Consider the following 26348-nt stretch of genomic DNA (forward strand, 5'->3'; position numbering starts at 1 on the left):
GGAATAGTCGAAGCATGCAGCCCCTCGGCGTATCCAGTCCTGGTGCATTTGGGCGGTGCTGTCGCCCGTCACGGGTGGTGCCGGCGAATCTACGATTGCTGGACAGTAACAGTAGCAGAGCCGCTGCTCTGGTAGCCTTCGGTCGCAACAATCTGGTAGTCGTGGCTGCCGAGCTGAAGACCAGAAGACTTCCAAGCGTCGAAGTGCTTCTGGACGTTGACAGTGCCGCTGGTACGCTTTTGGGTGCGGACGGACCAGAACTGCGGGAAGGTCGAGGTGCCCTCGATGGATGGCTGGTTGACACGGGTGGTCTGGTAGATGTCGTAGGTGCCGCCGTCGTCGGTGATGCTGCCCTTCTTTTGCGCCCCCGAGGCCGGGTTGTACGAACCGTAGGCCTCGACGACGTAGTACTCAACGAGGGGGTTTCGGGTCCAACCGTAGACGGCCAGGTAACTGTTGACCCCGAAGTTGTTCCAGGTGCTGTTGTAGCTGATGGTGCGAGCAGAGCCGGGGTTCCACCCTTTTCCACCGACAAAGTTGTTGCAGTTTTGCCAGTTCACGCTGTAAGAACCGGCAGCCGTGTTTTGCTGTTTGGGCATGGCTTGTCAGCGCCTAGTCTGGGCCATGTCGGGGAAACCACTTACGTAGTTCACATTGCCTCCGCCATCAGTCCAGAAGCTGTAGTAGAAGCCGTTGTGGGTCCCGGTGCTTGAAGGGGTGCCAGCCTTCTTGATGAGCTCAAGGGGGGAAGAGAGGGCCCCGGTGATGGCCGTGGCAGCGAGCGCGAGTGCAGTGAAAGAAACCATGATGAGCAACGAGGAGTGCCGCCAGGTGCTGGAATGGCCTGTATGGTGAGAATCCTTCTCGTTCAGGTCACTGGCGATCCTGGAGCTTCTTATATCCCTGGGGATCCCTATCCAGGCCGAGATACCCCTCACCATGAGCCATGCCAACCCCATGCCACTATTCCTAATCACGAAGCCTACTTGAGCTTCCGGGGCCTGGCAAGAACGGCAATCCCCATGGCGATCCTGTGGCGTATGACTGCCGGCATCTGTGGGGTATAGATTGCAACTGTGAGATGTGAGATGGATGATTGGGAAGCCAAGGTAAGGAGTGGCAATTTGCCAAGCTATTGGGACAGCGACTGCATGATGACTGATGGACTATATCAACGATTTCCCGGCGGCTAAATACCCCTGCCGCAGCATGGTGGCTTGAGCCTTGATTGCCAATAGATGAAGTCTTCTTTGGGACTGTCCCGTCCGACGATCTCCAAAGCGCTGGGAATCATGCTGGGTGTTTGCTTATTCAACGGAGAACTGCCTAGAACAGACATGACCCGTTGGAGCGAGACAGCTTTGCGCAGCAAATCGAGAGAGGTGCCGACAACGACTCCCGAGCTGCAATTAATTGCCAGCTGCCAAGTGTTTCATGATGGGCCGCCCAATAATGCTTGCGTAGAGCGGGCATTTGACGAGCTATATAAGGAGCATGGCGTCGCTCTTGGCAGGACCTCATGCAGCTAGTTACCTATTGGCTAAGGGAAAAGAGCAATGCGGTGGCTGCCGTCTCCCAATGCCCATGCCCCGGAGCTGAGAACGCCAATTCTGGAGCCTTACACAGGCAGCAGGAACCTCGTCGGGAGATTGTTGCGAGGCTAAAGACAGATAGAGGATGTCAAGAGAGCGAGCCATCACTTAAGGGCATATGGAATCCGGGGCAGCTGGGTTGGTCCCAATCCATGGCGGGGGTTAATGATTAGCGCGTACCTGCAGCCGGCACTGTTCAGGCACCGACCCGACTGCAAACATTGGATAGGTACCTTTGGAACCTACTTGATACATGTACCTATCCAACCCCTATGAGGTAGCGCTGCTGGCGATTGATACGTGCTAGGAGCTAAGTACCCCAACTGAAATCCATCCACGCTGGAACAATTTAGCCTTCAATACGCGTCTTCAATCGTGGAAAGCGCGTTAAGGAGATCGCGCACCGACGTCACGTCACGTCACGTCACTGATGTCGAGCAAATCAACGCCATCTTCAATCAATTCTCGTCTCTCATTTCCCGGCACGCACCCTTTTGGCCTTGTAATCGACTTGTACTGTTGGCAGTGTTATTAATCTTCGTTGCGATAAAATGGCGGGAGCTGGGAAAGAGAAGAAGCAGCAAGCACTCACCAGCTTTTTCACTCCCAAAAGCGTCAACGGCCTCAATGCCATCTGGAAAGCCCAACACAGTCAGACACCAGAGGGGAGCAGCTCCAAAAAGCGCTCCTTAGAGCCGCCATCGGATGATGAAAACGAAACCCCTACAAAGCGATCCAGGCCCTCGGCTGCGGTCACCCAGGCTACCTCGCTGCCAGACACCAAGTCCGACACCACCAAGTCCGACACTAAGTCCGACACCAAGTCCGAAACCAAGAACACCACCAAGCCCTCTGCTGCACGAACAGAGCGCTATGTCTACGATGAGACGGCCTCGCAGCGGGAGCCTCAGTCCGAAGAAGACGGGGACGATGCTGCCGAGAGAAAGAGGAAGGCAGACTTGCATACCAAGTTTGTCAAGAAGCTCGGACGGCCAGATAGCTTGAGAGGTCGGGCGTGGCAGACGAACGACGATCAGACCAACCCTGAAGACGCCGAGGATGCCGAAGAGGACGAGGAAGAGCAGCGTCCAGCTCCGAAAGGCCGGAAAAAGGGGGCAAAGACGGGGAAGCTGACCCCAATGGAGGAGCAGTTTCTGGCCATCAAGCGAAAGAACATGGACACCCTTCTGATCATGGAAGTCGGCTACAAATTTCGCTTCTTTGGCGAGGATGCCCGCATAGCCGCAAAAGAGCTTAGCATAGTCTGCATACCCGGCAAAATGCGGTATGATGAGCATCCGTCCGAGGCGCATTTGGATCGATTTGCCTCGGCTAGCATACCCGTACCGCGACTTCCAGTTCATGCCAAACGCCTGGTGGCCGCTGGGCACAAGGTCGGGGTCATCCGACAGATCGAGACGGCAGCCCTCAAGAAAGTTGGAGACAACAGAAACGCGCCCTTTGTGAGGCAGCTGACCAACGTCTACACAAAGGGGACCTACGTTGATGAAATTGGCGAGCTCGAACAGGGAGGTTCGCCCTCTGGCGGATATTTGTTGTGCATCACCGAATCCAAGGCCAAGGGTGGGGGCACGGATGAAAAGGTCGATGTTGGCATCATTGCCGTTCAACCCGCTACTGGCGACATCATATACGATAGCTTCGAAGATGGCTTCATGCGTAGCGAGATTGAGACGCGACTACTCCATATTTCCCCTTGCGAGTTCCTCATTGTCGGCGAGCTTACCAAGGCCACGGACAAGCTGGTGAAGCACTTGTCCAGTGGCACCAATGTGTTCGGAGACCGCAGTCGTGTCGAAAAGCTACCCAAGTCAAAGACGACGGCTGCAGAAGCTTATTCGCACGTCACGCAATTCTACGCGGAGAAGCTCAAGGAAAGCGAGGATAACGAGCACGCCAGCTCTCTGCTCGACAAGGTCCTCAAGCTTCCTGAGCCCGTAACCATCTGCCTTTCTTCCATGATCAACCATTTGAAAGAATATGGTCTGGAGCACATTTTCGATCTCACAAAGTACTTCCAGTCCTTCAGCACTCGCTCCCACATGCTCATCAACGGCACAACATTGGAGAGCCTCGAGGTGTATCGAAACCAGACAGACCAGGCTGAAAAGGGAAGCCTCTTCTGGGCTCTGGACAAGACCCTCACCCGGTTTGGCAAACGCCTGCTGCGCAAATGGCTAGGCAGACCCCTGCTAGATCAAAGCCAGCTTGAAGAGCGCGTGGCAGCGGTAGAAGAACTGCTCAATCACCAGAACTCGCCGAAAGTTGACCAGCTGCAGAATCTACTGGTGAATATCAGGACAGACCTGGAACGCAGCTTGATCCGTATCTACTATGGCAAATGCACCCGACCAGAGCTTTTGGCGGTGCTTCAAACCCTCCAGAGGATCGCAGTACAATACTCGCAACAACGCACCACCACGGACTTTGCCTCACCAGCCATCAGCAAAGCCATCGCTTCTCTCCCAGCCATCCTACCTTCAGTGCTGTCATACTTGGATCGTATCAATGCCGAGGCCGCGCGCAAAGATGACAAGTACACCTTCTTCCGAGAGACCGAAGAGACGGACGCTATCACCGATCACAAATTAGGCATCGCTTCCGTGGAGCAGGAGCTGGATGCTCATCGCCAACCCGCCGCCGAAGTACTCGCCAAGAAGTCTCCTGTACAATATGCCACCGTTGCCGGCATCGAGTATCTGATCGAAGTAGCCAACACCGACTTGAAGAAAGTGCCGGCTTCGTGGATGAAGATCAGCGGGACAAAGAAGCTGTCACGATTCCACACGCCCGACGTCGTCCGGCTGATTTCGGAACGCGACCAACACAAGGAGGCGCTGGCCGCTGCTTGTGACGCGGCCTTTGCCGGACTCCTATCCACCGTCGCTTCCGACTACCAGCCGCTGCGCGACGCCGTGTCAGGCCTAGCAACGCTCGACTGCCTGCTCTCCTTGTCGAAGGTGGCCGCCCTGCCGGGCTACTCCAAACCCACCTTCTTGCCTTCCGACCACCCGCCCACCATATCCGTGCAGAATGGCCGCCACCCCATCGCCGAACAAACGCTCACCACGTCCTATATCCCCTTCACCACCAAGCTGGCGGCGCCGTGTCCCCTGGCCCAGCTCATCACCGGGCCCAACATGGGCGGGAAGTCCTCTTACGTTCGCGCCGTCGCCCTCCTGGTGCTGCTCGCCCAGGTCGGCTCCTTCGTCCCCGCCGACGCCCTGGAGCTCACACTCACCGACGCCATCCACACCCGCATGGGCGCCCGCGACAACCTCTTCACGGGCGAGAGCACCTTCATGGTCGAGGTTTCGGAGACGGCCCACATCCTGCGCACCGCGACCCCGCGGAGTCTCGTCATCCTCGACGAGCTGGGTCGCGGCACCAGCACCCACGACGGCGCCGCCATTGCGCAGGCCGTGCTGCAGCAGGTCGTCGAACAAACCAAGTGCCTCACGCTGTTCATCACACATTACCAGAGTCTGAGCCGCGTTGCTGATAGTCTTGGCGGTCGGATAAGAAATGTGCATATGCGTTTCGAGGCTACCAAAAGCGGACGCGTCCTAGACGACACAGCAATGGAGGATACAGATGAAGCTGCGTCAAGTGGCTTAGATGAAGAGATCACATTCTTGTATGAAGTAGCCGATGGGGTCGCTCACCGTTCATATGGGTTGAATGTGGCAAGACTGGCCCGCATCCCGTGGAAAGTGATGGATGTGGCAGCTAAGAAGTCGAGGGAGCTCGAGAACGAAGTCGCAAAGCGCAGGCTGAATGGAACAGTTCGGTTGCTGGCCGATTTGCTACAGTCCGATGGAGCTGACCAACTTGATCAGCTAGTATCAAGCATAGAGCAGCTGTAACCCATGCAGCTTTGCATATTGCTACATGTATCATTACTTTGTTCACTGGCCGGATAGTGTATGAGTAACCATCAAAGAGGGAATATCGGTCGGAAATGAAAAGTTCTATGCGGCTATGCGGCTAATATACAGCTATGATGAGTGCGCAAATGTCTAGAAAGGGCATCCTCGCCTGGTCTCCCCAGATAGTGCCCCTTATCCGAGACCTGCCCACATGACACCCCACCGGAATGATACACCACACAGCGCCATGTGGTGAGGAAAATACGAAAAGAAAGAAAAAACGAGAAGAAAAGATGAATCAAATAAAGTGCATATCCCGATGCTGCTGTGTTGTGGTGATCTGGAAGCGGCATTAGTAAGACTTGTATGGATCAAGGTACCCCAAAGCTTTTCATGGGGGGCTTACCATGCGCCACTGCCGACCGAAAGCACCCATGTACAAGACCGGGAGAAAAGCGACGATAGGTTTGAAGGAATATGCTTCCCTCAAAGACCAACGAACCCCGTCCAAGTTCCTTAGTCGTTCCAGGGTCCTGCTGTTGGTGACGTGAGTCAGGCGTGCGTAGTGTCCAGGCCGAAATAATCGTCATGACATGCAAAGGCTGGCTATAGGCTAAATCACTCAGATATTGAAGTTGTCGTGATGGCGGCCTGGCTGGAATGCCGTGGGAGTGTTACGAGACGGAAAGTGAAGTGAGCTGTAGCCGTTGTGGCCATTGTGGGCGTTGATGGGCTGGAATCCGTTCGTGATAGGTTTCGCATCGTCATCGTATGGCGAAAACGGACGGAACCCGACGCCATCTCGAGACTGTACGCAAAGAGGGTTGAACGAGTTGCCCTCGTGAGGGCTAAGGGAGGCCAGGTAAGGGTTCGGCGTAGGTTCGCGGTTGAATGCGAAAACATCATTCTCTTTGCCGTTGTACAGACGAGAATGCTGTCCCTTGTGAGTAGGTGTCGGTGAGAGCAGGTTAATGTTCGGATGGATAGGGCGCAAAGCAAGACTTGGGAGACCGTCGCTGCTGCATAAAGTCAACTTTCTCTCCCCGCTGTACTTTACGCTGGTAAACTCACGGTCGCTGGCCGAAGGGAATCCCGAAGTGGCCTGCTGAGAAGGAGTTAGGATCTGCAGAGTTCCTGTGCCGTCTCGAAGAAGGGGGTCCAACCCTCACCTCGGCTGGAAACCTCCGAGTCCCTGAAAACATCCTCCGGGCCATCTCCGTATGTCTGTTCCGAGGACTCGACCTTGATATGCCCGTTGGCCTTTACACGACCAGAGCGAGTAATCCGAGTGGGTGCCGGCACAGCCTTTTCATTGTCTCGTGGTGCTGAAGTTGCGGTCCGGCCACCTCGGCCACCTCGGCCACGGGTAGCACCACGAGTCCGTCGTGAGCCGCGCAAAGCAGGGCTCGACTTGGGCATCTGAGTTGCTTTGGGCTTCCTGACTCGGGGCTTTGGTGATTTGGCTCGTACTGCCTTGGAAGCTCGAGGTTTTCTGCCTCTTCCAGGGCGAGAGGCTTTCTTCTCATCCTAGGCACAGCATTGTTAGTATCGTCCCGCGGAACCATGAGGACGTTGCGTACCCCACTGCCATCAATAGACGGCTCATCATAGACATTGCGCTCTCTTTGCTTAATGAACTGCAAGTCGCATACGGTCTCAGTCTGGGCCACGAGCCCCGAGTTGAGTTGCATCTTTACCAGAACGGAAGGGTCCTTCCTCTGGTTTCTCTTGCGACGATCTTCTTTGGACGCCGCATCGAAAACATCCATACCCTTCAGCCACTCTCCCTTCTTGAACTTAGCATTGTGAGCGTCTTCAGCGGTCAGTCCCTCTGGAAGATCAGGGACCCCAATTAGGCTTGTATCGGCTGTATTGTCGGACGGAAATGAGGTAAGATCGTCTTCGTCTTCAAAATCTTCGTCCTCATCGGACGGAGCCTCAATATCGGAAAAGTTGTCATAACCATCCTCATCGATACCGTTGCCGCTGAACGTATTATTGTATTGCGAATAGACAGGTCCATTCAACATTCTCGACAGTGAGAAGTCAAGACCTGCATGGTAGGAAGGGGGTCCGAATGTCTGTGAATCATGGCCCAGATGCCAATATGGCAACTGTAAGCCATAAGTGAAAGGAAACCCGTCTGTGAAAGAGACGCTCTCCTCATCCTCATCCTCGAATTCAGGCTTGATGTTACTCGCTCGACGCTTGGATTGGGCAATATTGTTGCGCCGACCCTGTTCCAATATTAGTAAACGGCCAAGGTAGATTTTAGACGGTTGGCAAGTTCGAGAATTACTTACACCTCTGCCACGCTTAGCTACACCAGCACTGCCATGACTGGTTGATGCCTTCATCTTCGCGCTCGTTAGGTTTCCAGGCTTCCGGTTTTGGCTGGTCCGCTGCTTCTGCTCGCGGGCGTCGCTACGGGCTCGGAGCAGATCCTCGATGCCATGTTCCTGGTACCACGAATCAAACTGCTGCATCTTGCGCGCAGCTCCCTCGTCGACTTTCTTATCAATATCCATCTTGAACTTGTTCTGCAAGTGGCCTTTGGATGAGATATGGGTCAGCAGGTGGGAGATGTCAGAGAAGTGAGGGTTACTGGGACAGATGAAGCAGGTGAGCGGGATGTTTCCGTTCAAGTTAAACTCGCGCTGGGTGGTTTCTGGAACCGAGCTGGACTCATCTGGTAGCTCATCATTGTTGGCTGCTGGTATGGGTTGTTTCTTTGAAGACATGATTGCTTAAAAAGAATGGGTTGCGTTATCACAGCTGTTGGAATCGGACAGTAGCCCGCTTTGGACGAAAGTAGACCCATAATCGTCTTTCGAATAAGCTAGGTTCAAACGAACGAAAAACAGACTGAAGAACAACTTCAGATAAAGATGAGCCTCAGACGGTATCCGATTCCAAGAGTGCTTCCAGGATAAGTGCGCGAGCTACGCGTTAAATCTGGTGATGGTGTTAGTCACATAAGTACAGCTAGCACCACCATGGAATGAAACAAGGCAACACGGAGAAATACATGTGATGTGGTGAAGGGCTCGCTGGTGGCCAACTTGGACTGTTCAGGCATGAGGAGCTTTGGGCGAATTCTTATACCTGAGCCTCAGGCTTCTTGTCCGTACCAAGAAATGGCCAAAGATGAGTGATGTGCAGTGAAGTATTAACACCAACTTACAGATGGAGTCGGGACAATAAAGCGCCGAAACTGGCGTCAAATGCGGTTCATATGTCTGCTGGGCATCGAAGACGGTGTGACGGATCTACTTGTTGGAGATTTCAACGGGTTGTGGTTCGAAGCTGATTGCCGAGTCGGCTTAATAGAGTAATTTGCTGGTAAAGGCGATGCTCCCGGTCATTGCCTGGTTGGTGTTGGAATGTAAAAGGCGAGATTCCAATGAGCTGGTGTGCCCATGAGAAGAGATCTTCCTGTGTAACGTCCTGATACGATTTGACAGGCTCAAGTAGGTATGGAGTGCTCCCGAGCTGCGTTCGGTATTAAAAGAAGCAGAGATTTTGTAGGCAGCCGCTGGAGAAAAGAAGAGTGGAAAAGGGTCAGGTGGCGAAGGTGTTTCCCGACAGAAGGATGGCCTCCCCCAAGGATGAGGACGATACGCCACCGATTCTGCTATCCCAAACGCGTTGAAACTCGGCAAGAGATGAGAAAGTCGGAGAAGGGCTTGATCCAACCGCAGTGACAAGGACTCAGACCTGGCACCAAACATGATATTAGCTGAAGTCCCATCAGATGCTTTGCAACAACGAAGTATGTATATGCCAATCATTATGCCCCACGGTATGGGCGAAGCCTGCGCAATATACTATCACGGCTGCGATGCCGGGAGGACTGCAATCTACGCCATCAAGATACGGTTGGAACATACCAAGTCGCTTATTGTCAACAAGAAAGGGTGCTGGTGATGCAGCCAGTCATGCTAGGGTGTTGCTCCGTGCCAACTTGTTCAGTGGCGACCTGGTACGTAAAGGTCGTCACAGGCTATTGCGGCGCGACGGGGAAAGCTCAACACGTCGTGGTATTTCGAAGGGAAGGCCTGAGGCGGAACGCGTCCAAGTGAGAAGCCGTTCGCGCCAGAGGTGGTAAAACAAAGGTTTGGGTGAAGTGCAGGCAAGCACAGAGAGAGGGCGCCTGACGTGAAAACTGAGGGACACGCAGGGGGGGCAAGACTATAAAATGACAGACACCAAGAGACAAGTGATTGCATCCAGAGTGCAGTCTGGATCATGTGTTTACCAGAGAGGCTCAGTACTCTGAGTGGATGAGATGGAGGACTTGAGACTTGAAAAACAACAGGTGAGGTATGCTGTTGGACAGCTTCGCCCTCGATTCGATTGTTTACGGGCGAACGACATGCCCAGTCCCATGAATCGAATATTACGTCAACCAACCGCTTTGTGCACTTGGAAGATACACGGCAACTCTTGAAAGGGGGCAGTCTCCTGATGATTTGGGAAGGCACATGTTGAGATAAGTGGGTATTTGGCAGGCTTCCACTGGAAGCGAGGCCAGAACGGGGAGTCATTCTTGGTACACTAATAACACCAGAACTCTATTGACCAACACATTCTGCACAGCTGAGTAATCATAAAGGCCTTCGATCCCCCTTGGTCAGCGATAAGGTAACATTAGACAGGACCTGCCATTGATTAATCAAGTCATCCGGGCTGGCACTTGCACGAGGTCATTTTCGATGGAATGCATCAATACCTACATGTAACCTAATGTGTTGTGTGTTGTGTACCTGCGTCTCTAAACACGTTACCTATATAATGGTCATGTAGGTGTACCTATCAAATATATAAACCCATCATCCACACAGAGCCCTACAGGACAAACTTGAAGTAGACCTCATCATGGCCGTCCCTCTCCGCAGCCGTCATGCGGGACCTCAGATGTTCCCTCTTTCGGTTCTTCATCACCAAAAGCACGCACACACTGCTGACCAGCACGAATCCAATAATCGTAAACACAAGCCCTGTCGTGAAGCCGGTGGCATATCGTGGTGCCTCGTCCTTGATGAAGACGTTACTGGAAACAAAGTTGGCGCAGTTGCCGAACCCAATCATCCATGCCATGCCCACGGCAAGGTACTTGTGCCCCCGGAGATTAGCAGATAGCCATCCCATGAGGATGGGCATTTGTGGGAACGTCCCAATGGACATCAGGAAGAGAGCCAGGTACCGTACACCAGCCTTGGGGACGTAGACTCGCATGATGATCCAACCGACTAGCTGCAAGAGGATGGCTCCGAGGACGAAAGGGGTTCGAGCATCCAGCCGTGATGCCAGCCATGTAACAAGAAAGGACGAGATGATACCCGACGCCCAAACGGGCATGGTCATCAGTTGCGCCACCGTGTTTGTCCAGCCCAACTCGGTCAGGATGGTCGGCGAGAATGCGGACACCGAAGCAGCTGTTATATCGCAACAGAAGAAGCAGAGGGTGAACAGGTGGATACGCCAGTCAACCAGAACTTTCCAGATCGAGACTTGATCCGAGGCCGAGCCCCTGGTCTCGACTCCCCGAGACGCTTCTAGTTGGACTAAAACACGTTCGCGCTCGGCAGGTTTCAGAAACCAGCTCTGCGCTTGGTGAGGAAAGTTTGGGCAGAAGATGATGACCGGCACCGCAATAACAATAGTCATCACTGCGAAGGGGGACAAGGTCAGTCGTGCAAGTCCCCAACCGACCCCTTCGGGGACCACGCGGGACAACTTACAGCCTTCGATGATGAACACCCAGCGCCACCCTGCGTAGCCACCCGTCCCCTCGAGGTTCTGGATAGCATAGGCAAGAAGGCCCGAAAACAATGGGCCGGCAAGGGCGAAGTTGAAAAACCAGGCAAACCGGAGAGCAGCTTCTCTCTTGGTGTAATACATAGAGATCATGTAAGTCGCCCCTGCAGGAAGCGAGGCTTCGAACGTGCCCATAAGGAATCTGCAGCAAGCCATCCGTGCCATTGTCAATATCCTGCGAGGCCAAAAACAAAAACAAAGTGGTGGATTTTTCTTACCGTACAGCTAAAAGTCCTCCATAACTGTTCGTAAGGCCTTGGCAGACACCAAGAAGGCCTGGATTCGGGAGTCGGGTTAGCTCGGGGCCTATCCTGAAGTCGCGGTCGCTGATCATGGTGTCACACACCTAGTAGAGCCATTTGTCCACCAAGAAACAGTCCGGGTCGGATCTTGTTCTGGTTCAGGAGCAGGTTGGCCGGGACCTCTGCCAGGACAAAGGGGATATAGAATATCACTAAGGCAATGTTATAACCGTTGCTCGGCATCCCGAGCGATGCTTCCAATCCGGTGGGAGACCCAATTCCCAATGCTCGCGCATTCGCAATATTTGTTCGGTCCAGGAACAGTAAAGTGTACAATACCCCCATAATAGGGACAAGAACGGCGTCTCGTTTCCATAATAGCCTCTTGTCCAGAGCCACGTCGGCTTCCAGCACCACGGCATCGCCTGAACTCCTGACAGAGTGGTTGCTCTTCTCTGACGGCTTCCGGTCCGCATTTGCTATTGCATTCTGCATAGCATCCATTCTTCTCGACGATGTGCCCTTCAAAGGTCTGCAAGGGTTGTACTTAGAAGGACTACCAAGTGTACTCCACTGTAGGTACCGAGGCGGCGGCACCGTCGACGAGAGAGTCGGGAGTAATGTGGGTAAATGCCAGATGATGATGGGTGAGTCGGGATAAGCGCAGGAGGGTCCCAAATGGATCAACTGATGGCCACTAGATATTACGGGATCGTTCGATAGATCAGGCGAGTTAGAAGAAGCCGCCCGGAATCAGATGGCTCTGCTGACTCCTGGCTCTTGTATGTAGATTAAGTCGCCGGTGGCCCCCCGGCTTGATGCAAGTGGTTGCCAGTCATCCTCCGTCTCCCTTTCATAAGCTGCCAAAGGTACATACAACACGGCATAGGGGAGTCTGCGGCGATGGTACTCGGTTCACCGATGTTGCCGAGCTGAACAAAGTAGGAACACATGGTCCGATACCAGACGTGGCCTGCTGTGATGGGTAGCTATAGGAGGCAAATACCGACATGAAGCTGCATCCCAGGGTGGCCGGCGGGTTTTCTTCAGGCTCCAAGGCAATGCAACATGACGCCGCATGATCTTGGGACGAACTCAAGGACTTGTCCATGGCTTACGAGTGGAGCACATAGTTCTTGGAACGTGCCGCTTTCAGCTAGACCCGGGGTCGATCCTGTAGCTCCAACCTTTTTCCCTTCTCCAGACTCCGCTCCGGTGCAATTCGGCGGCGGCAGAGGCCAAGATCAGGCTAGTCGACACTAAACTGTGGAGTCGCCCCCTGTGCATTGAACAGTCAGAGAGATAGCAAGTACCGTAAGCAAAAGCAGACACGGGTGAGATGGGTCCATAGATAGGGACGGGCTGGAAATGTCCGACATCCCTCCCGTGGCTGCCAGAATCAAGTCGAGAAGACATCATGGGTTCTATGTTGTGCTGTGGACATGCAATCGATGCGACCCCGGAAATTGATCCGTGAGCCAACCGCCAAACGGCCCCTGGAGCATCGGAGACTGGCTTCCGGTCACCTATCATCGGAGGTAGGTAGGTAGTAACTACCTCCTACTATGTAGTTTATGTAACAGGTATCTAACCCTACCTAGCTGCAGGTTGTCCCAATACGGCGTACAGTATGCAGACAGGCCATCATGTAGCATTGCACCTTGTGGATGGGTGTCCAGTCTGGCTACGAACTCATGGCGGGGTAGATTTTCCTGTACAGGACGAGAACGGTGTACACGCGAGGCTTGGGAATATCGCATTATCTGGTATTGAATAGGACGCTTGATATGAAAGAGGTGTGCGCTTCGTATGCACAGTATATTAGTCACATATTGGACACCTTTATATGCCGCTGACCAGTTATATGAAATCTCATTTGCCATCGGGTAGAAAACAACATCGTCAACCACACCACCATGGTCACCGCAATCCAAGCACCAGTGAGCCATGTCTCGCCTAGGGCCAGATTTGGGCTGATTGTGTGAGTACAATAACGGTCTTGGGGTTTCATCGCGATGGGTGGGGGCCAGCTAACTCGTCGTCTCCTTGAAAGACCAGCAACCAATACGGTGGTCGAAGCCGAGTTCAACTGGATGAAGGTTCCTGGTGTCTCTTGGCACAGCGGGCGCATTGAGATAATGAACCCTTCCCTGAAGGACGATGCGACCATGGTGGCTTTTCTCGAGCAATTGCGCGAGACCATCGGCGGGGCTGTAAGTCGTGTGTGCGCTTGCCTACCGACCTACATGGTCATGGGCATGAGCGCGGAGACCTTCTGGGGCGGCCAGGATGGTGCAAAGAAGTTCGAAGACTTCATGGTCGAGAAGGCAGGCGGCCTCAAGGTCACCACCGGTGCGCTGGCGGCCAAGGCGGCCCTGGATTGCTACAACGCCAAAAGGATTGGTATCATCACGCCGTACCAGGCCGTTGGCGACCAGCAGGTAAGCTCTCCTTATTCGAGAGGATGTGTGGCTATGAACAGATGCTCATCGAGTTCTTAGGTTGTCGATTTCTTCACCCAGATAGGCTACGAGGTGCACATGATCCACGGGCTGCGGTGCGAGACAGCCACCTCGATCGCCGAGGTAGACCCCGAAACCATCAGAGAAGCCTTCAGAACGGTGAACGCTCCAGAGGTTGATGCGCTTTTGCAGGCAGGAACCAACCTACCCGCCGCCAGGGTTGCTGCCGACATGGAAAAAGAACTTGGTAAGCCGGTCATCGCGATAAATACTGCGACAGTTTGGCACGCGTACAGAGCGAATGGGATCCTGGACAAGATCACAGGTTTTGGTTCTCTTTTGGAAAAGCACTAGTCGTTCATTGGAAAAGCAAGATGGGTGGGTCAACCTGGCCAGCTCTCGTGTAATTCAACCTGCTCAATGTGGCAGGCCGCCGCTGTCGATAGGACGTTTACCGCCAGGGATAAACTCCTGTGATATATTCGGAAGTGGACATATTGTATAATATACTCTTATGGATGAACTATATATAAAAAGCCCTATAACATGATGATATATGGTGTATGCAAAATACAGTGGTACACATGTATTCTAATGCCAGACTGAAAAGGGAAAAGGAAAGAATTTGGCTCACGACAATGAAGCGGTAAGCTCGTTGGACTTCATCACTGGATGAATCTTGTTGCCGGGCATGTTAGCCAGGATATCGCAATGTCCAGAAGACACAAGCTTCAGAAACTTGCTCTCGGCTTCTTTTAGGTCACCAGGGATATCATGTTGCCAGATCCAGTGAAGTCGCTGATTGGCATTTTCCACAATCTTATGCATATCATCGCCGATTTTGGGATCCCGCCAGGTGTAAATCATGCCAGCCTCGAAACTGGTCGAAACCACCTTCTGTGCTCGTGGCCGCCGAATAGAGTCGTACACTTCGAAGGCATACTCAAGCTGGTCGGGATGCCTGACTAGTGCCAGAAGGTGGGCAAGGACAGCAGCATCTTCTAGACCCTGGCCGGCACCAGCTGCTTGATGGGGGCTTGATGCATGGGCGACGTCTCCAAGCAGACATATCCGACCTTTGTAGTATGATGATGTTTGCGGATGGTGCCATGTAGGCCATTTCAGAGGCTTGGCCCAGTCTAATAACTTCAGGAGTCGTGGGTCGAAGCCCTCCAGGTCTTGGAGCATCTGCTCTTTGGTACATGGTATTGGGGAGTCGCCTTGGGTCCAGGGCTTATGGTCTGTAACGAAGAAGACGAAATTCTCCTCTTTCCCTTGGGAGATGGGATAGATCGCGACGCCCTTCTCTTTCATCATGAACCACTTGGCGTCGCCGGCATGCTGGCCAAGTATTTCCTTGGCGTCGTTCATGGGAATGATGCCACGGTAGATGTACATGTTGCAGTATGTTGGCTTGACTTGTTCTGGCGCGGTATCCTGTAGGACCAATCCTCTTGTTATGCCTTTTACTCCGTCACAACCGATGACGGCGTCCACAGTCGCTGTTATGTTGTCCCCGAAGGTGAGGACAACCTTGGACCCGACTTGTTCAATTGAAATTGCTCGCTTGTTGAAACTGACGGTGCCCGGCGGGATGAGGTTCTCCATGATGTCCAGCAAATCCTTGCGATGAGCGCTGCTCCTGGTAAAATACGGGGCGCCGATAAGACCCTTTGTCCACCCTCTGTTCGTGCCAAATCCTTCTTCGGCATACAGAGCATCAAATACGCTGTGCGCAAACTCGGGCTTCTCATTCGCGGTCTTGGCCTTGTTATACTCCTGGCGGAAGCGGGAGTCGATTAAGTCTATGGCGTTGAGGGAGTTGGGGCCGAACCCAATACCAGCTCCGACGGTAGAGAAGGCATCGGCAGCCTCATAGACAGTGACATCAACACCACGCTTTATGAGGCCGATGGCTAAAGCCAATCCGCCAATGCCAGCACCAAGAATGGCTATTGTAGGGGGCAGCTCCGTGTAGTCCATTGAGGTGGCAGGTGCTGAGTCTCGGACTTGGAGATGCTTCAAGAATCGATTGATGAAGGACTTGACTTGCAAGATAGCGGGCTTCCTCTTGATGCCTATGTTGGTGGCGGTAGTGGTAACCATCTTGATCACGCATCCGACGGGCTCGGGTAAGCTGGGAAGGGCCAATAGTGGACGAGCATGCCGTCCTGCATAATATGGCGGGTAGGCCGTAAGACTTATTACGTGTATCAAATGGGATACATGTAGGTATCGAGATTGCGCAACAGGCGTAAAGAGAGCAGATCGGCAGTGCCAGCGCCAGTGGATTCTCGGTATCATGCCTTAGCCCAGCTGTGGGTAACGTCCATGTAGGCCAAGTGGTGTCCATCTCACCAGAGAGGCAGCGCGGAACCATGTCCCAACCCCAAGAGAGCGCTCCTGAACTGGTTGCCGATGTCCCACCTGCCAATTTGATAGGCACCTAGGTGTGTCGGAGCCAGTCTGAGGGACGGCAGTATCGGCTCGTGGCCACAGCAAGGAAGGGCACAATAGTAGAAGATGGATAGGAAGCTTGTCCAGTCCGACCGGTTGTTTGCCGATCGCCGGTGTAGGCGTGCATTTTCAGGGAACGGGGACACATAGCTGGATGTGCCGCGCTCCCCTATCATGTTCCGTCTGATGGTCTGTTTTCAGCTCTGAGGATTATTGCTTGATACGACCTAGCTCTATGACAGGCAACAGAACAACAGAGGCAACGGCGTTTGAGGCGTTCTATGAGGCGATCCATGATCGTGGCCGTCATTCCAGATAGTAGTAGGACAGCGGATGGGCTGGAGATGGGGTCGCGCTAGCGGGAGCCTTATTCCGAACGGAAGCGACTAGATGTACTTACCTAACTACATGCTTACCTTCCTAGGCGTGTGAGCATTCTGGTTCCGTGTTGGAGGGATATAGTTGATCTCTGGCGACAACAGGAATGTGTGGTCTCTCCAAAAACAACACCGTACTATCACGATGTTGCCTGATTTCAAGGCACTTCAATCATTCCTCGACGCTACCGTACAGTGAGATTGCGGGTATTACGGGGTAGGGTGGTACGAGATGTGTACCACTCACTACCTGCGATGCGATGCACAGCCATCAAGTGAACATTGAAGATTGGAACTCTGCGTACCTACCAATCGATGATTGATTCGAGATGCGGGGAAAGCCAGGTACTCCATACATGTATCCCGCATCTGATCAATCAATGCAAGCAGTACTGTACGCATCTGCATGTATCTACCTGCGTCTGCCGTCCAGGCTCGCTACCCCTCCGCCCCCTCCGCCCCCTCCGCAGACCGTCCACTGTCATCCTTAGGTTTGAACCTTAAATCTGGTGAAACGGCGGGAATGAATCGAGCTGGGAAGATCGTGCTGCGGCAGCACTTGTTAGTCGCAGGTTCACAGCAGGTGGCAGGCCTACAGTAATGTAGGTGGTAGTACGTGCGGTAAAGATTTGCGGTGGGCCTTAAACCAGAAACTCACTGCTCACCCCCCTGGGAATCTCAGTCGAGCCCTGATTAGCGCCAGGAACTAATCGATTGAATGTCCTTGGCGAATCCACTCTGCCTGCTCCTTGTGCCGCCATAACACTTCAAAAAGGCCGGGGCAGTAGGTAGGTATCTGCTCCTGCTGATGCCTCAGTACAAGTACCAAAGCATGGGCATGGGCCGGGGCCATGGGCAGCAGATAACCGTGCTGGATTCTTCAACGTGCTCCCCAAGCCACTTTTCAAAGCTTATCTCAGCCCCTGGCGGAAGCCAAAGGGGAAAGGCCCAACCTTGGAGCCAACAAGTGCCAGTGCCAGTGGCAGGCGGCATTGGCGGCATTCGTGGCGCTCTGATACCTACCTCCATTCCATCCATGACCAAAGAAAGCTTCAGGCGACCACCAACCATGCTTGCAGCCGAGACCGAGTCTCTCTGACCGAGCTGGACATTGCATCAGCTGATCCCGCCATCATGAGACGGCATTGTGTTTATCCATAATCCACCACTGCGTGCCACCAGCCGGAAACATCTCGCCGACCAAGACAAGGACGCCGCCCGCCATAGAGGCAGGGAAAAGAAGGACGAGGCGGGAAGTGCGTATGGGTTAGCAACACGACCTCGCCACGGAAAAGCGGGAGCGGAGCCACCTCGGTGAGCGGCGAAGAAGCACCCAACCGAGTGCTGGGTCCCTTTCCCCCGCCTTATCTGCCTGCCAACTTGGCATATCGACGACATCTGCCTGCTTATCCATCGCCGGCCATCTTGTCCCGGAACTACATGACCCAGGTGAGATCGGCATCTGCTCGCTGCTTTGCAAAGTATACCTACTGCCAGCCGTACGCGGGTCAGCTGCGGTACCATCTCCGCGCCTCCATTTGCAGCCTGGAGGATCGCGAGGATCCCATGCTCTTGACCATCGGCAGCTGCCGGCACAAAGCGGATCCGACACCATCCAGCCCTCGGTGTGTAGAGCCGCATACTATCCCTGCTTTGAAAACCCTGGTTCTGCCTTGCTTCACACCACGTCGCTCCATACCACGCCATTGGATCTCGCAATAATGGACGCCACCGGGTCCTCTCCGGACACCACGGAGACAGGCCAAGGCACGTCGCCGAACGCACCCGCCACGGAAGCTCCGCCGACCCAACGCAAAGCCGGCAAGCGTGACCGTGTGGCTCTCGCCTGCCAGCGCTGCAAGACGCGGAAGCAGAAGGTAGTAGTAGCCTCTTGCGGTCAATCCAACTTGCACTGGATCTCGGCTAACATGACAGTTCCCCCGTAGTGTGACGGGCAGCGACCGGCCTGTGCATCATGCGCGCGGCTATCTCTCAAATGTGTCTATATCGTCCCCCTCATCCCGGCGGCGGGCGAGAAGAAGCTCTATATCAAGGCACTCGAACAGCGCGTAGCGGAGCTGGAGTCTGCCTTGGCCTCGCTGGGCCACATGGGCGCAGGAACCGACCACTTGAGAGGGACGGTCGGTGCAGCAATCCCGTCGCCGCACCTCCAGACACCCGGTCGCCATGTGCTGCAGCCGCCACCACCACCACCACAACAACAACACATGCAGCCAGACTCGGATGACGACGAAAATGACATTCTCATTGCTGTGCGTGACTTGTCACTGTCTGCTTCAGGCCATTACGTTGGGGCCTCCTCAAACATCACGATCGGGCGCGTCCTCAACTCCGTTGTACAAAGCCAAAGAACTTCCATAGCCAACCAACATGACAGTCATAGTATAGGGGACGAAGACGACCCAGCCCCCAAGTCCGTTTACTCGGCCCAGCTCTCCGATTTCGTGGGCGTCCCCATGCTTAGCCCGAATGTTGCCCACAGACTTCTTGAAGGCTGGTTTAGACATATCGCAACCCGTTACCCAGTGCTGCACACGGCCCGCGTGCTAGAGCTCCATGCCAACCGCGACAATATTTCTGATGAGTACGAAAAGAGCATCCTTCATTTGGTTTACGCGGTCAGTGGGCGCTGGCTGGAATCAGCTGGCGAGATGGGTCATTTCTTTAGTGAGCAACATTACAACATAGCCTTCGGCTACATGGACTCCCTGCTGCAGCTTCGCAATTCCCGTACTGTGGACTACCTACTGCTTATGGCACTCTACTGTACAAGAGCACCGCGAGACCCGGGGGCCTGGACTTATGTGGGCGCCGCCATGCGCCTGTGCGTCGAGCTCGGGCTGCATCGCCGGCCGAGGCGCCAGCTCCCGAGCGTCGAGGCCGAAATGAACAAGCGTCGGTTCTGGACAACTTACTTTTTGGATCGCGATATATCCATTGCCATTGGCAGACCACCGAGCTTGTCCGACCACGACATTGATGCAGAGTTACCTCTGGACATCAACGAGGACACGCGGGATGACGAGTTTGTGCGTCAGGCTTCTACCCACGTGACCGATATACCCGTCAACCCGTCAACGACACTGACATCTTTTATCCATCGGACGAGGCTCAAGCGAATCGAGTCGGAAATCCAGCATATCGTTTACAGGGTGGACAGGCCGAGCACCATCGCAGACATCACAATCGATGCATTCCTGGACAAGTTGAACTCCTGGAAGGAGGCTATCCCGTATGATGCCAACAACTACGTCCAGCAACAGAATTCTGCATACGAAGGGGCGGAATTCTACACGATTCACTACTATCGCTGCATCCGCTTCTTACTGTATCCGCGGCTTGCTAAAACACCCATGAACATGAAGTACCTTGAGTTGTGCGCCAACGCGTGTTCCGGGATCATTACGGACTATAGGAGGTTACACCACGTTTTCCCGGTCGGGTTCTCGGCCCTGAGCATACAATCCGTGTTTTTGGCAGGTAAGGCACCTCGTCCCCTGTTGGCAGTCTACGTTGGTTGGTTCTGAAATTCTGACATTGTACAGGGCTGACCTTGATATATTGTGCGTGGTTGGCTCCAGCGAGCTTTCTCACTGTGGACGCCCCCCTGACGGACTGCCAGTTGCTATTGTAGTAAGTATTCCCTGGTTCGCGGGCTTTCCTTCTCACTCCAGGTTTTGTTTTGTATTCTAACTGCGACGGCCCCAGTATTGTCACTGAACGTTATCCTTCGGCCCGCAAGTATCGCGACGTTTTCGAGCGAATCAAGAAAACCATCATGAGCCTGGTTGCGCAAGGAAAACACGAGCCTCGCAACCCTGTGGTAATTGAGCCCCCAGTGCAAGAAGGGTTCAAGCACTTTGCCACTCAATGGGGCCAAGGTGGGATGGGCGCCGATTTCTCCTATATGATTAATACCATGACGGGCAACGTGACGACGCCACCGTTCGACTTTAGCATGGACTCTACTTCAACGGATATAGCGGGAAACGGTCCCTTGCAGCAACCATCCGATTCATCGCAATTCCCTGTATGGCCCACGGGATTGCCGCAAGATTCCAATGACCTGAGTTCTATCGACGCGATGAGCGGCATCTATCAATGAAGACGACGAAGACGACGAGCGCACACGCAGGAGCCAAGGAATCAGGGGTTCGAGTTGTAGGAGGACATTGATCAGCAGTGGCAGGCTTGCCAACATGTACATATCATCTGAATTAAATAATCTGACTTGGAGATCACAAATTGGATCCATGATGCATACAACGGCCTGACTCTCTTCCTACGCACAGTGTTTCCTCTGCAGAGAATTGTTCGGTGACTTATATGTGCTGCTTGGACAGAGCCGTATATGCCTTGGGTACAGCGTAAGCTATCCCTTGCTGTACCCTACCATGCGGGTCATCAATGAGCTAGCGCCCGGCTGTGTTTTCTAAGTGCGATATCGCCTAGTGAGCGGATCGGAAACGACATTGCGACCATTTCTGGGGTAATTAACTACATATCTACATGTACTTGCGGAACCGACCGAGAGTGTAAATCAGTCAATAGGAGGGGTTTCTCCGCCCTAACACGCATTGGAACGCCGGCCTATCTGGTAAGATTACGGTTGAAGAACCTCGGGGTTCTCTTCTTCTCCCTCGAGACATTTCGTTTCCTGTTTCTTTCCTTGCCGCTTTGAGAACGCTGCAAAGACCTGACTAGGTACTTCACCATGGCTTCGCTCCCGGATCTGAATATCCCCACCTCAACCTCTACCGTCGATGTCTTCATCATCAACAGCAGCGGCATTATAAAAGGCATCAACACAGTAGGCACTAAACCCGTCGCTTGGTATGAACAGGGAGGGGAGTTTTACTGATGGTGCTGATCTGCTCTGCTGCTTGCTAGTGGAGGTTTGTGGAGCCTGCGATCGCTGGCCATGAGTGGCTCGCTACGCCCTGCTACTCCTTCCTTATCCGGCACCCTAAGTTCGGCCGCTCGTTGGTCTTCGACCTCGGCATAAAGAAGGACTGGGAGAGCCTCCCGCCGCCTCTCGTACAGCGCTTTCGTGACAGCGGGTACACGCCGATAGTGCCGAGTCACGTCCGCGAGATCCTCGACCAAGGCGGCGTGGAGACCAAGTCCATCGAGGCCGTCATCTGGTCGCACTGGCACTTTGACCACACAGGGGACCCGTCGACGTTTGAACCCGAGACGGCATTGGTCGTGGGCCCCGGAAGCAAAGACAAGATATTCCCCGGTTACCCGGACAACCCATCGGCAGCCTTCAACCAAGCCGACGTGGCGGGTCGTGAGATCCGAGAGATAGACTTTGCCCAGTCGGGGCTGAAGCTTGGCAGGTTTGCCGCCTTGGACTACTTTGGAGATGGCTCGTTCTATCTACTCGACAGCCCGGGGCACGCAATTGGGCACATGTGTGGGCTGGCCCGGGTGACTACGGAGCCCGACAGCTTCATCATCATGGGCGGCGACGCCGCTCACCACGGCGGGGAGATCCGACCGCACCCGTGGCATCCACTGCCCGCCGCTATCTCGCCCAATCCCTTCACTGGGTTGTCCGCGACACCTTGCCCAGGCGAGATGTTTGAGAGCATATTACGAGATGGCAAGGAGCAGCCGTTCTATCTGCCCGCCAAGCCGGCCAACGCTCCGCAGGTCCACTACGACATCCCCGAGGCCATAGAGTCCATCAAGAAGCTGCAAGAGGTTGATGCACACGACAACTTTCTCATTGTCCCTACACACGATGAAACGTTCCTACACGTGGCAGATTTCTTTCCCAAATCCGCCAACCGGTTCGCAGAGAAAGGGTGGGTGAAGCAGACGAGATGGGCATTCCTCAAGGACTTTGCCAGGGCGGTTGGGTACGAAGGAGAGGTGGCTGGCAAACAGGACTTCTCCCCGGTTGCCAAGCCCAACGATGCATAACCCACACTCATACACACCCCACCCCCGCAGGACATCTTAGTATCCAGTACTTCGTTCGTATATCATAATCAATGCCCGTAAGCCGTAGCCTATTGCGTCCTAGTAGATCATCGCAGAGCCTGGTAGTCGCCCCGACGAACGTAGGGGGGTCTGTAGCCCATTAGCACCCGGGAACATCAATCCGGCATCATTGCTTGGAACGCGAAGAAGCAACGTACCGGAGACAGTTACGAACCACGACAAACCCAGCGACGACGGACACGAACCCGCCGAGAAGGTTACTCCAGGCGACGTTTCCGTACACACGCTGGCCGACCACGAGGGCCACCAAGTCGTAGGCGAGGCAGCCACCCAGGATCCAGTCGCTGCATGCGGCCAAGCCGCCGAAGCCCAGGCCGGTCAAGACCTGGACGGCGGTGCTCGGGGTTTGGCCGACGGCGTAGGCCGCCGAGCTGTTGTGCAGAAGGTCCAGCACGCCGATGCCGGCAAACATCTTGGAGACGACGTGGGTCAGGATCGAGGTTCGGGAGTCCAGGTCCATCGGGCCCAGCCTGGCGAAGACGTAGTAGAGCTGCAAGCAGCTGTTGACGATGACGAAATCGTTGGCCGTCTTTAGGTCGGACTGGTTCCAGACGACCATCCAGGCTGTGCGGCATGACCGGCACACATGCTGTCAGTTTGCTTGGCCTTGTTCGGTTCCATTCTCGTGGGCTGGGCTAGGGGCGGAGTGGACGTACCAGCAATGCACAAGCTGCCCGCCGCATAGTAGGGGACATAGTCTATCGTCTGCTTCAGCGCCCGGTCGTTCTCCGCATTCTCCGGTCTGGCCTTCCAAAGCCTCCAAAGCCAAGCCGCCTGGAAGAGCTGCTGCGGTAAGTAAAAGCAGGCAATGAAGAGCGGCAGGGGTGAGAAGAACGAGATGTTTGCATCGTGCACATCTTTCATATTGGGGCTGCTCAACAGCCCGTACAGCTGCGCCACCAAGTCAACCAGGAATGCGGCCGGCGCCAAGTAGCGCGCTGCAGACAGAGAGATGCCCATTATTCCTGCGCACCGATGGATGTTGCAGTAGCAGGTAGCACTTTCGATGTGTGGAGTAGAGATGATTGATGATGATTCAATGACAGTTGGCTCTTGATTCTTCGTATCGGAACGAGACCTTAAAAATCTGTGCGTACTGTACCTTAGGTACTCTTCAATGTTTTATATAGTGCACAGCCGTTGTTGGGGCCGATATAGGACGTCATCGATGAACCCCGGCCTGCCTTTTACAGTTCGACCATGCCCTTATGCGACAAATGACCAACCTTCTTCAGGTTCTATCGAGTATGGCACCAGAGTCACGAGTTACTATTGTATCGCTTCTGAAATGCATATACAGCAATAAACCACGGAAGTGCGGCCTGTAGTTCTAGGGCTATACTTTCTCATCGCCAAGCCGGGCTGGCTCGTCAGTTCCGGCACCGGTCGGACTGTGGCGACTCGGAGCAACGCCCATCACGACGGACCCTTCTGCAAACTGGAGATCCACCTGCTCGCCAAGCCCAGGTGGTGGGAACAGCAGATTCAGCAGGTAGTACAAACCTCCAGATACCGCATACCCAAAGAAAAAGGAGAGCTGGTACAGATGGTACCAACCTTGGGCAACAGGAGGGCCGCCGACCGCCATGATGAAGCCAGGCAATGCCCATACCATGCCCAAGAAATAGGATAGCAGTGCTCTCCAGTTCACCCCGTGCCAAAACCAGTAGATGCCATCGGAGGAGTAGAGGTCCGGGATGTTCCATTTCGTTCGGCGCACCAGCCAGAAATCCACCACCAGCACGGCCGCAGCCGGGGACATGAAGACGCCGAACGAGGATAAGACGGTGATGAAGGTGGTCGCCTGCGTCAGGAACCTCCACGGGTTGGCCAGGACACCCAGAAGGGCGAAGATGACGGAGCCCCGCCGGCGCGAGACATAACGAGGCACCAGCATGGCAATGTCCATGCCGGAGCTGACGCAGTTCTGCGTGTAGTTGATGAAGACGGTGACGGACAAGAGCCCCAGCCCCGCCATAAACGTCCCGGCCCGGCAGGCGGCCGTGTAGTACCGGACCTGGATCGTCTGGAGCATCATCATCGGGTTCCATTCCACCTGGCCCAGCATGTCGGCGCACGCCGATGTCGTCACGATGCCGATCAGAGCCACCAGTGTCACGGTGACCGGGAGCGCCGTCAGCTGGGCGAGCGTCGCCGAGTGCCGGTGTCTCGCGTACCGGGTCCAGTCGCTGACGCGTTCGCTGCCGCCCGTGTACGTCCCGGCGACCGAGGTGATGCCGTGGACCATCATGAAGCCCACCTGGGACGTGGGGACCGCATTCGCAGGCGACACGAGGTTTCCGCCGCCGCCGCGCGCATGCACAGCCCAGCCCATGATGCCGAAGAGAGTGGCGCTGGAAATGACCAAGTTGGCCACCAGAAGCTTCTGGATCCGGTGTGGCGGTACCAAGTAGATGACGGGCATGTACAGCAAAACAAAGAGTACGAATCCTATCAGCTGGGGCGTGGTGATGCCGGCGCTCTCTGGCAGGGTGTTGGCCATGTGGAGGAAGCTTGGGAAGATGGCGTTGAGGATCAGGACAAAGGCCATGCCTCCAAAGTACATCTGCGTCCCATAGAAGACGAAGGACTGGAAGACGTTCAGCATAACCACGAAGTACGCGCCCCAGAGGCCAAAGGCTGCCCGGGCGAGCGTTCCGTAGCCGAGGTGGTGAATCGTCCCAGCCGCCCCGTTCAGGTAGGAACTCAGAGACGCAATGACGCATCCGATGACCTGTTTCTCAGAGTACTCTGATCAGTTGACCTGCAAGATAGAAAGAGACGAAATGGGGGCCAGTGAGTCGCACCACCACGCCGCAGGCCTGTCCGGCGGTCAAGCCTATCCCTATCAAGCTGCTGCCGATGGTCCAACTAGACAGCGATATCCCACAGGTTCCCCAGTAGGCGTAGAAAGACAGCCACCCATACGTCCGCTTGTCCTTGGGAATCGGATAGACATCTTTGTTGCCCCATCTGCTCGTCGCAATCGACTCATACTCGTCGTCGGCCGGCCTGACTTCCAGCCTCTTCAAAAGGGCTTGGACGCCCATGTCTGGGGTCGTACTGACGTTTGTGTCTCGCGACAAATGCTATGAGAAGCCGGACCAGATGGGTTCAGATACCTGCTTACTTTTTACCAGAAGTGGCGAGGCCCCGCCTTATACGGGACAAGCTAGGTATCGGGTAATGCAATGTGCCGTTCGTCAGCATGCCATGCAACCTTGACTGGCACGTGGCTTGGCATGGTATGCGGGACTACCAAGCCAGATGTTCTGGTCGCCCGCTCTGTGAATATTCCTGCCGGTGTTGGCTACACTGCCTAGACTGAGTACCAAGAACCGGTTCTTCCTGGGCTGCCCCCCCCCTGTGCAACCACAGCCGACCCCAGAACCCATCGGCAGGCTCGTCCCGATGCTAGCTTCAGAGCCATTCTTCACCGGTCCGTAGGCAGTAGACCTACCATGTTAGGTAACTA

General features: G+C 54.5%; 10 protein-coding genes across 10 annotated transcripts; 4 read left to right on the forward strand and 6 right to left on the reverse strand.

Moving 5' to 3' along the window:
* Positions 1-89: 89 nt before the first annotated feature.
* On the reverse strand, positions 90-806 carry PG985_015276 (glycoside hydrolase family 11 protein; the record flags this gene model as incomplete). Its single annotated transcript, XM_066835042.1, has 2 exons — positions 90-587; positions 645-806. 2 exons carry the CDS (start codon positions 804-806, stop codon positions 90-92), a joined length of 660 nt encoding a protein of 219 aa, XP_066676245.1.
* A 1337-nt stretch (positions 807-2143) lies between these two features.
* On the forward strand, positions 2144-5479 carry PG985_015277 (uncharacterized protein; the record flags this gene model as incomplete). The annotated part of the gene is made up of 1 exon (XM_066835043.1): positions 2144-5479. The coding sequence occupies one exon, from the start codon at positions 2144-2146 to the stop codon at positions 5477-5479; it is 3336 nt and encodes a 1111-aa protein (XP_066676246.1).
* A 625-nt stretch (positions 5480-6104) lies between these two features.
* Positions 6105-8223, reverse strand: PG985_015278 (uncharacterized protein; the record flags this gene model as incomplete). The annotated part of the gene is made up of 5 exons (XM_066835044.1): positions 6105-6498; positions 6554-6584; positions 6652-7009; positions 7063-7719; positions 7786-8223. 5 exons carry the CDS (start codon positions 8221-8223, stop codon positions 6105-6107), a joined length of 1878 nt encoding a protein of 625 aa, XP_066676247.1.
* A 2107-nt stretch (positions 8224-10330) lies between these two features.
* On the reverse strand, positions 10331-12655 carry PG985_015279 (MFS general substrate transporter; the record flags this gene model as incomplete). Its single annotated transcript, XM_066835045.1, has 4 exons — positions 10331-11444; positions 11521-11608; positions 11649-12231; positions 12422-12655. 4 exons carry the CDS (start codon positions 12653-12655, stop codon positions 10331-10333), a joined length of 2019 nt encoding a protein of 672 aa, XP_066676248.1.
* Positions 12656-13460: 805 nt separating this feature from the next.
* Positions 13461-14360, forward strand: PG985_015280 (uncharacterized protein; the record flags this gene model as incomplete). The annotated part of the gene is made up of 3 exons (XM_066835046.1): positions 13461-13525; positions 13598-13985; positions 14046-14360. 3 exons carry the CDS (start codon positions 13461-13463, stop codon positions 14358-14360), a joined length of 768 nt encoding a protein of 255 aa, XP_066676249.1.
* A 276-nt stretch (positions 14361-14636) lies between these two features.
* On the reverse strand, positions 14637-16112 carry PG985_015281 (mannitol 1-phosphate dehydrogenase; the record flags this gene model as incomplete). Its single annotated transcript, XM_066835047.1, has 1 exon — positions 14637-16112. One exon carries the CDS (start codon positions 16110-16112, stop codon positions 14637-14639), a length of 1476 nt encoding a protein of 491 aa, XP_066676250.1.
* Positions 16113-18561: 2449 nt separating this feature from the next.
* PG985_015282 (uncharacterized protein) lies at positions 18562-20966 on the forward strand (the record flags this gene model as incomplete). Its single annotated transcript, XM_066835048.1, has 4 exons — positions 18562-18717; positions 18787-20341; positions 20407-20494; positions 20570-20966. The coding sequence occupies 4 exons, from the start codon at positions 18562-18564 to the stop codon at positions 20964-20966; spliced, it is 2196 nt and encodes a 731-aa protein (XP_066676251.1).
* Positions 20967-21575: 609 nt separating this feature from the next.
* Positions 21576-22792, forward strand: PG985_015283 (Metallo-hydrolase/oxidoreductase; the record flags this gene model as incomplete). Its single annotated transcript, XM_066835049.1, has 2 exons — positions 21576-21671; positions 21752-22792. 2 exons carry the CDS (start codon positions 21576-21578, stop codon positions 22790-22792), a joined length of 1137 nt encoding a protein of 378 aa, XP_066676252.1.
* Positions 22793-22899: 107 nt separating this feature from the next.
* On the reverse strand, positions 22900-23833 carry PG985_015284 (uncharacterized protein; the record flags this gene model as incomplete). Its single annotated transcript, XM_066835050.1, has 3 exons — positions 22900-22942; positions 23011-23437; positions 23530-23833. 3 exons carry the CDS (start codon positions 23831-23833, stop codon positions 22900-22902), a joined length of 774 nt encoding a protein of 257 aa, XP_066676253.1.
* Positions 23834-24209: 376 nt separating this feature from the next.
* On the reverse strand, positions 24210-25923 carry PG985_015285 (uncharacterized protein; the record flags this gene model as incomplete). Its single annotated transcript, XM_066835051.1, has 2 exons — positions 24210-25607; positions 25681-25923. The coding sequence occupies 2 exons, from the start codon at positions 25921-25923 to the stop codon at positions 24210-24212; spliced, it is 1641 nt and encodes a 546-aa protein (XP_066676254.1).
* Between the last annotated feature and the right edge of the window lie 425 nt (positions 25924-26348).

This window comes from Apiospora marii, assembly GCF_038362585.1.
Source record: "Apiospora marii strain CBS 49790 chromosome Unknown utg000013l_segment0_segment0, whole genome shotgun sequence".
Lineage (NCBI taxonomy): Eukaryota > Fungi > Ascomycota > Sordariomycetes > Amphisphaeriales > Apiosporaceae > Apiospora > Apiospora marii.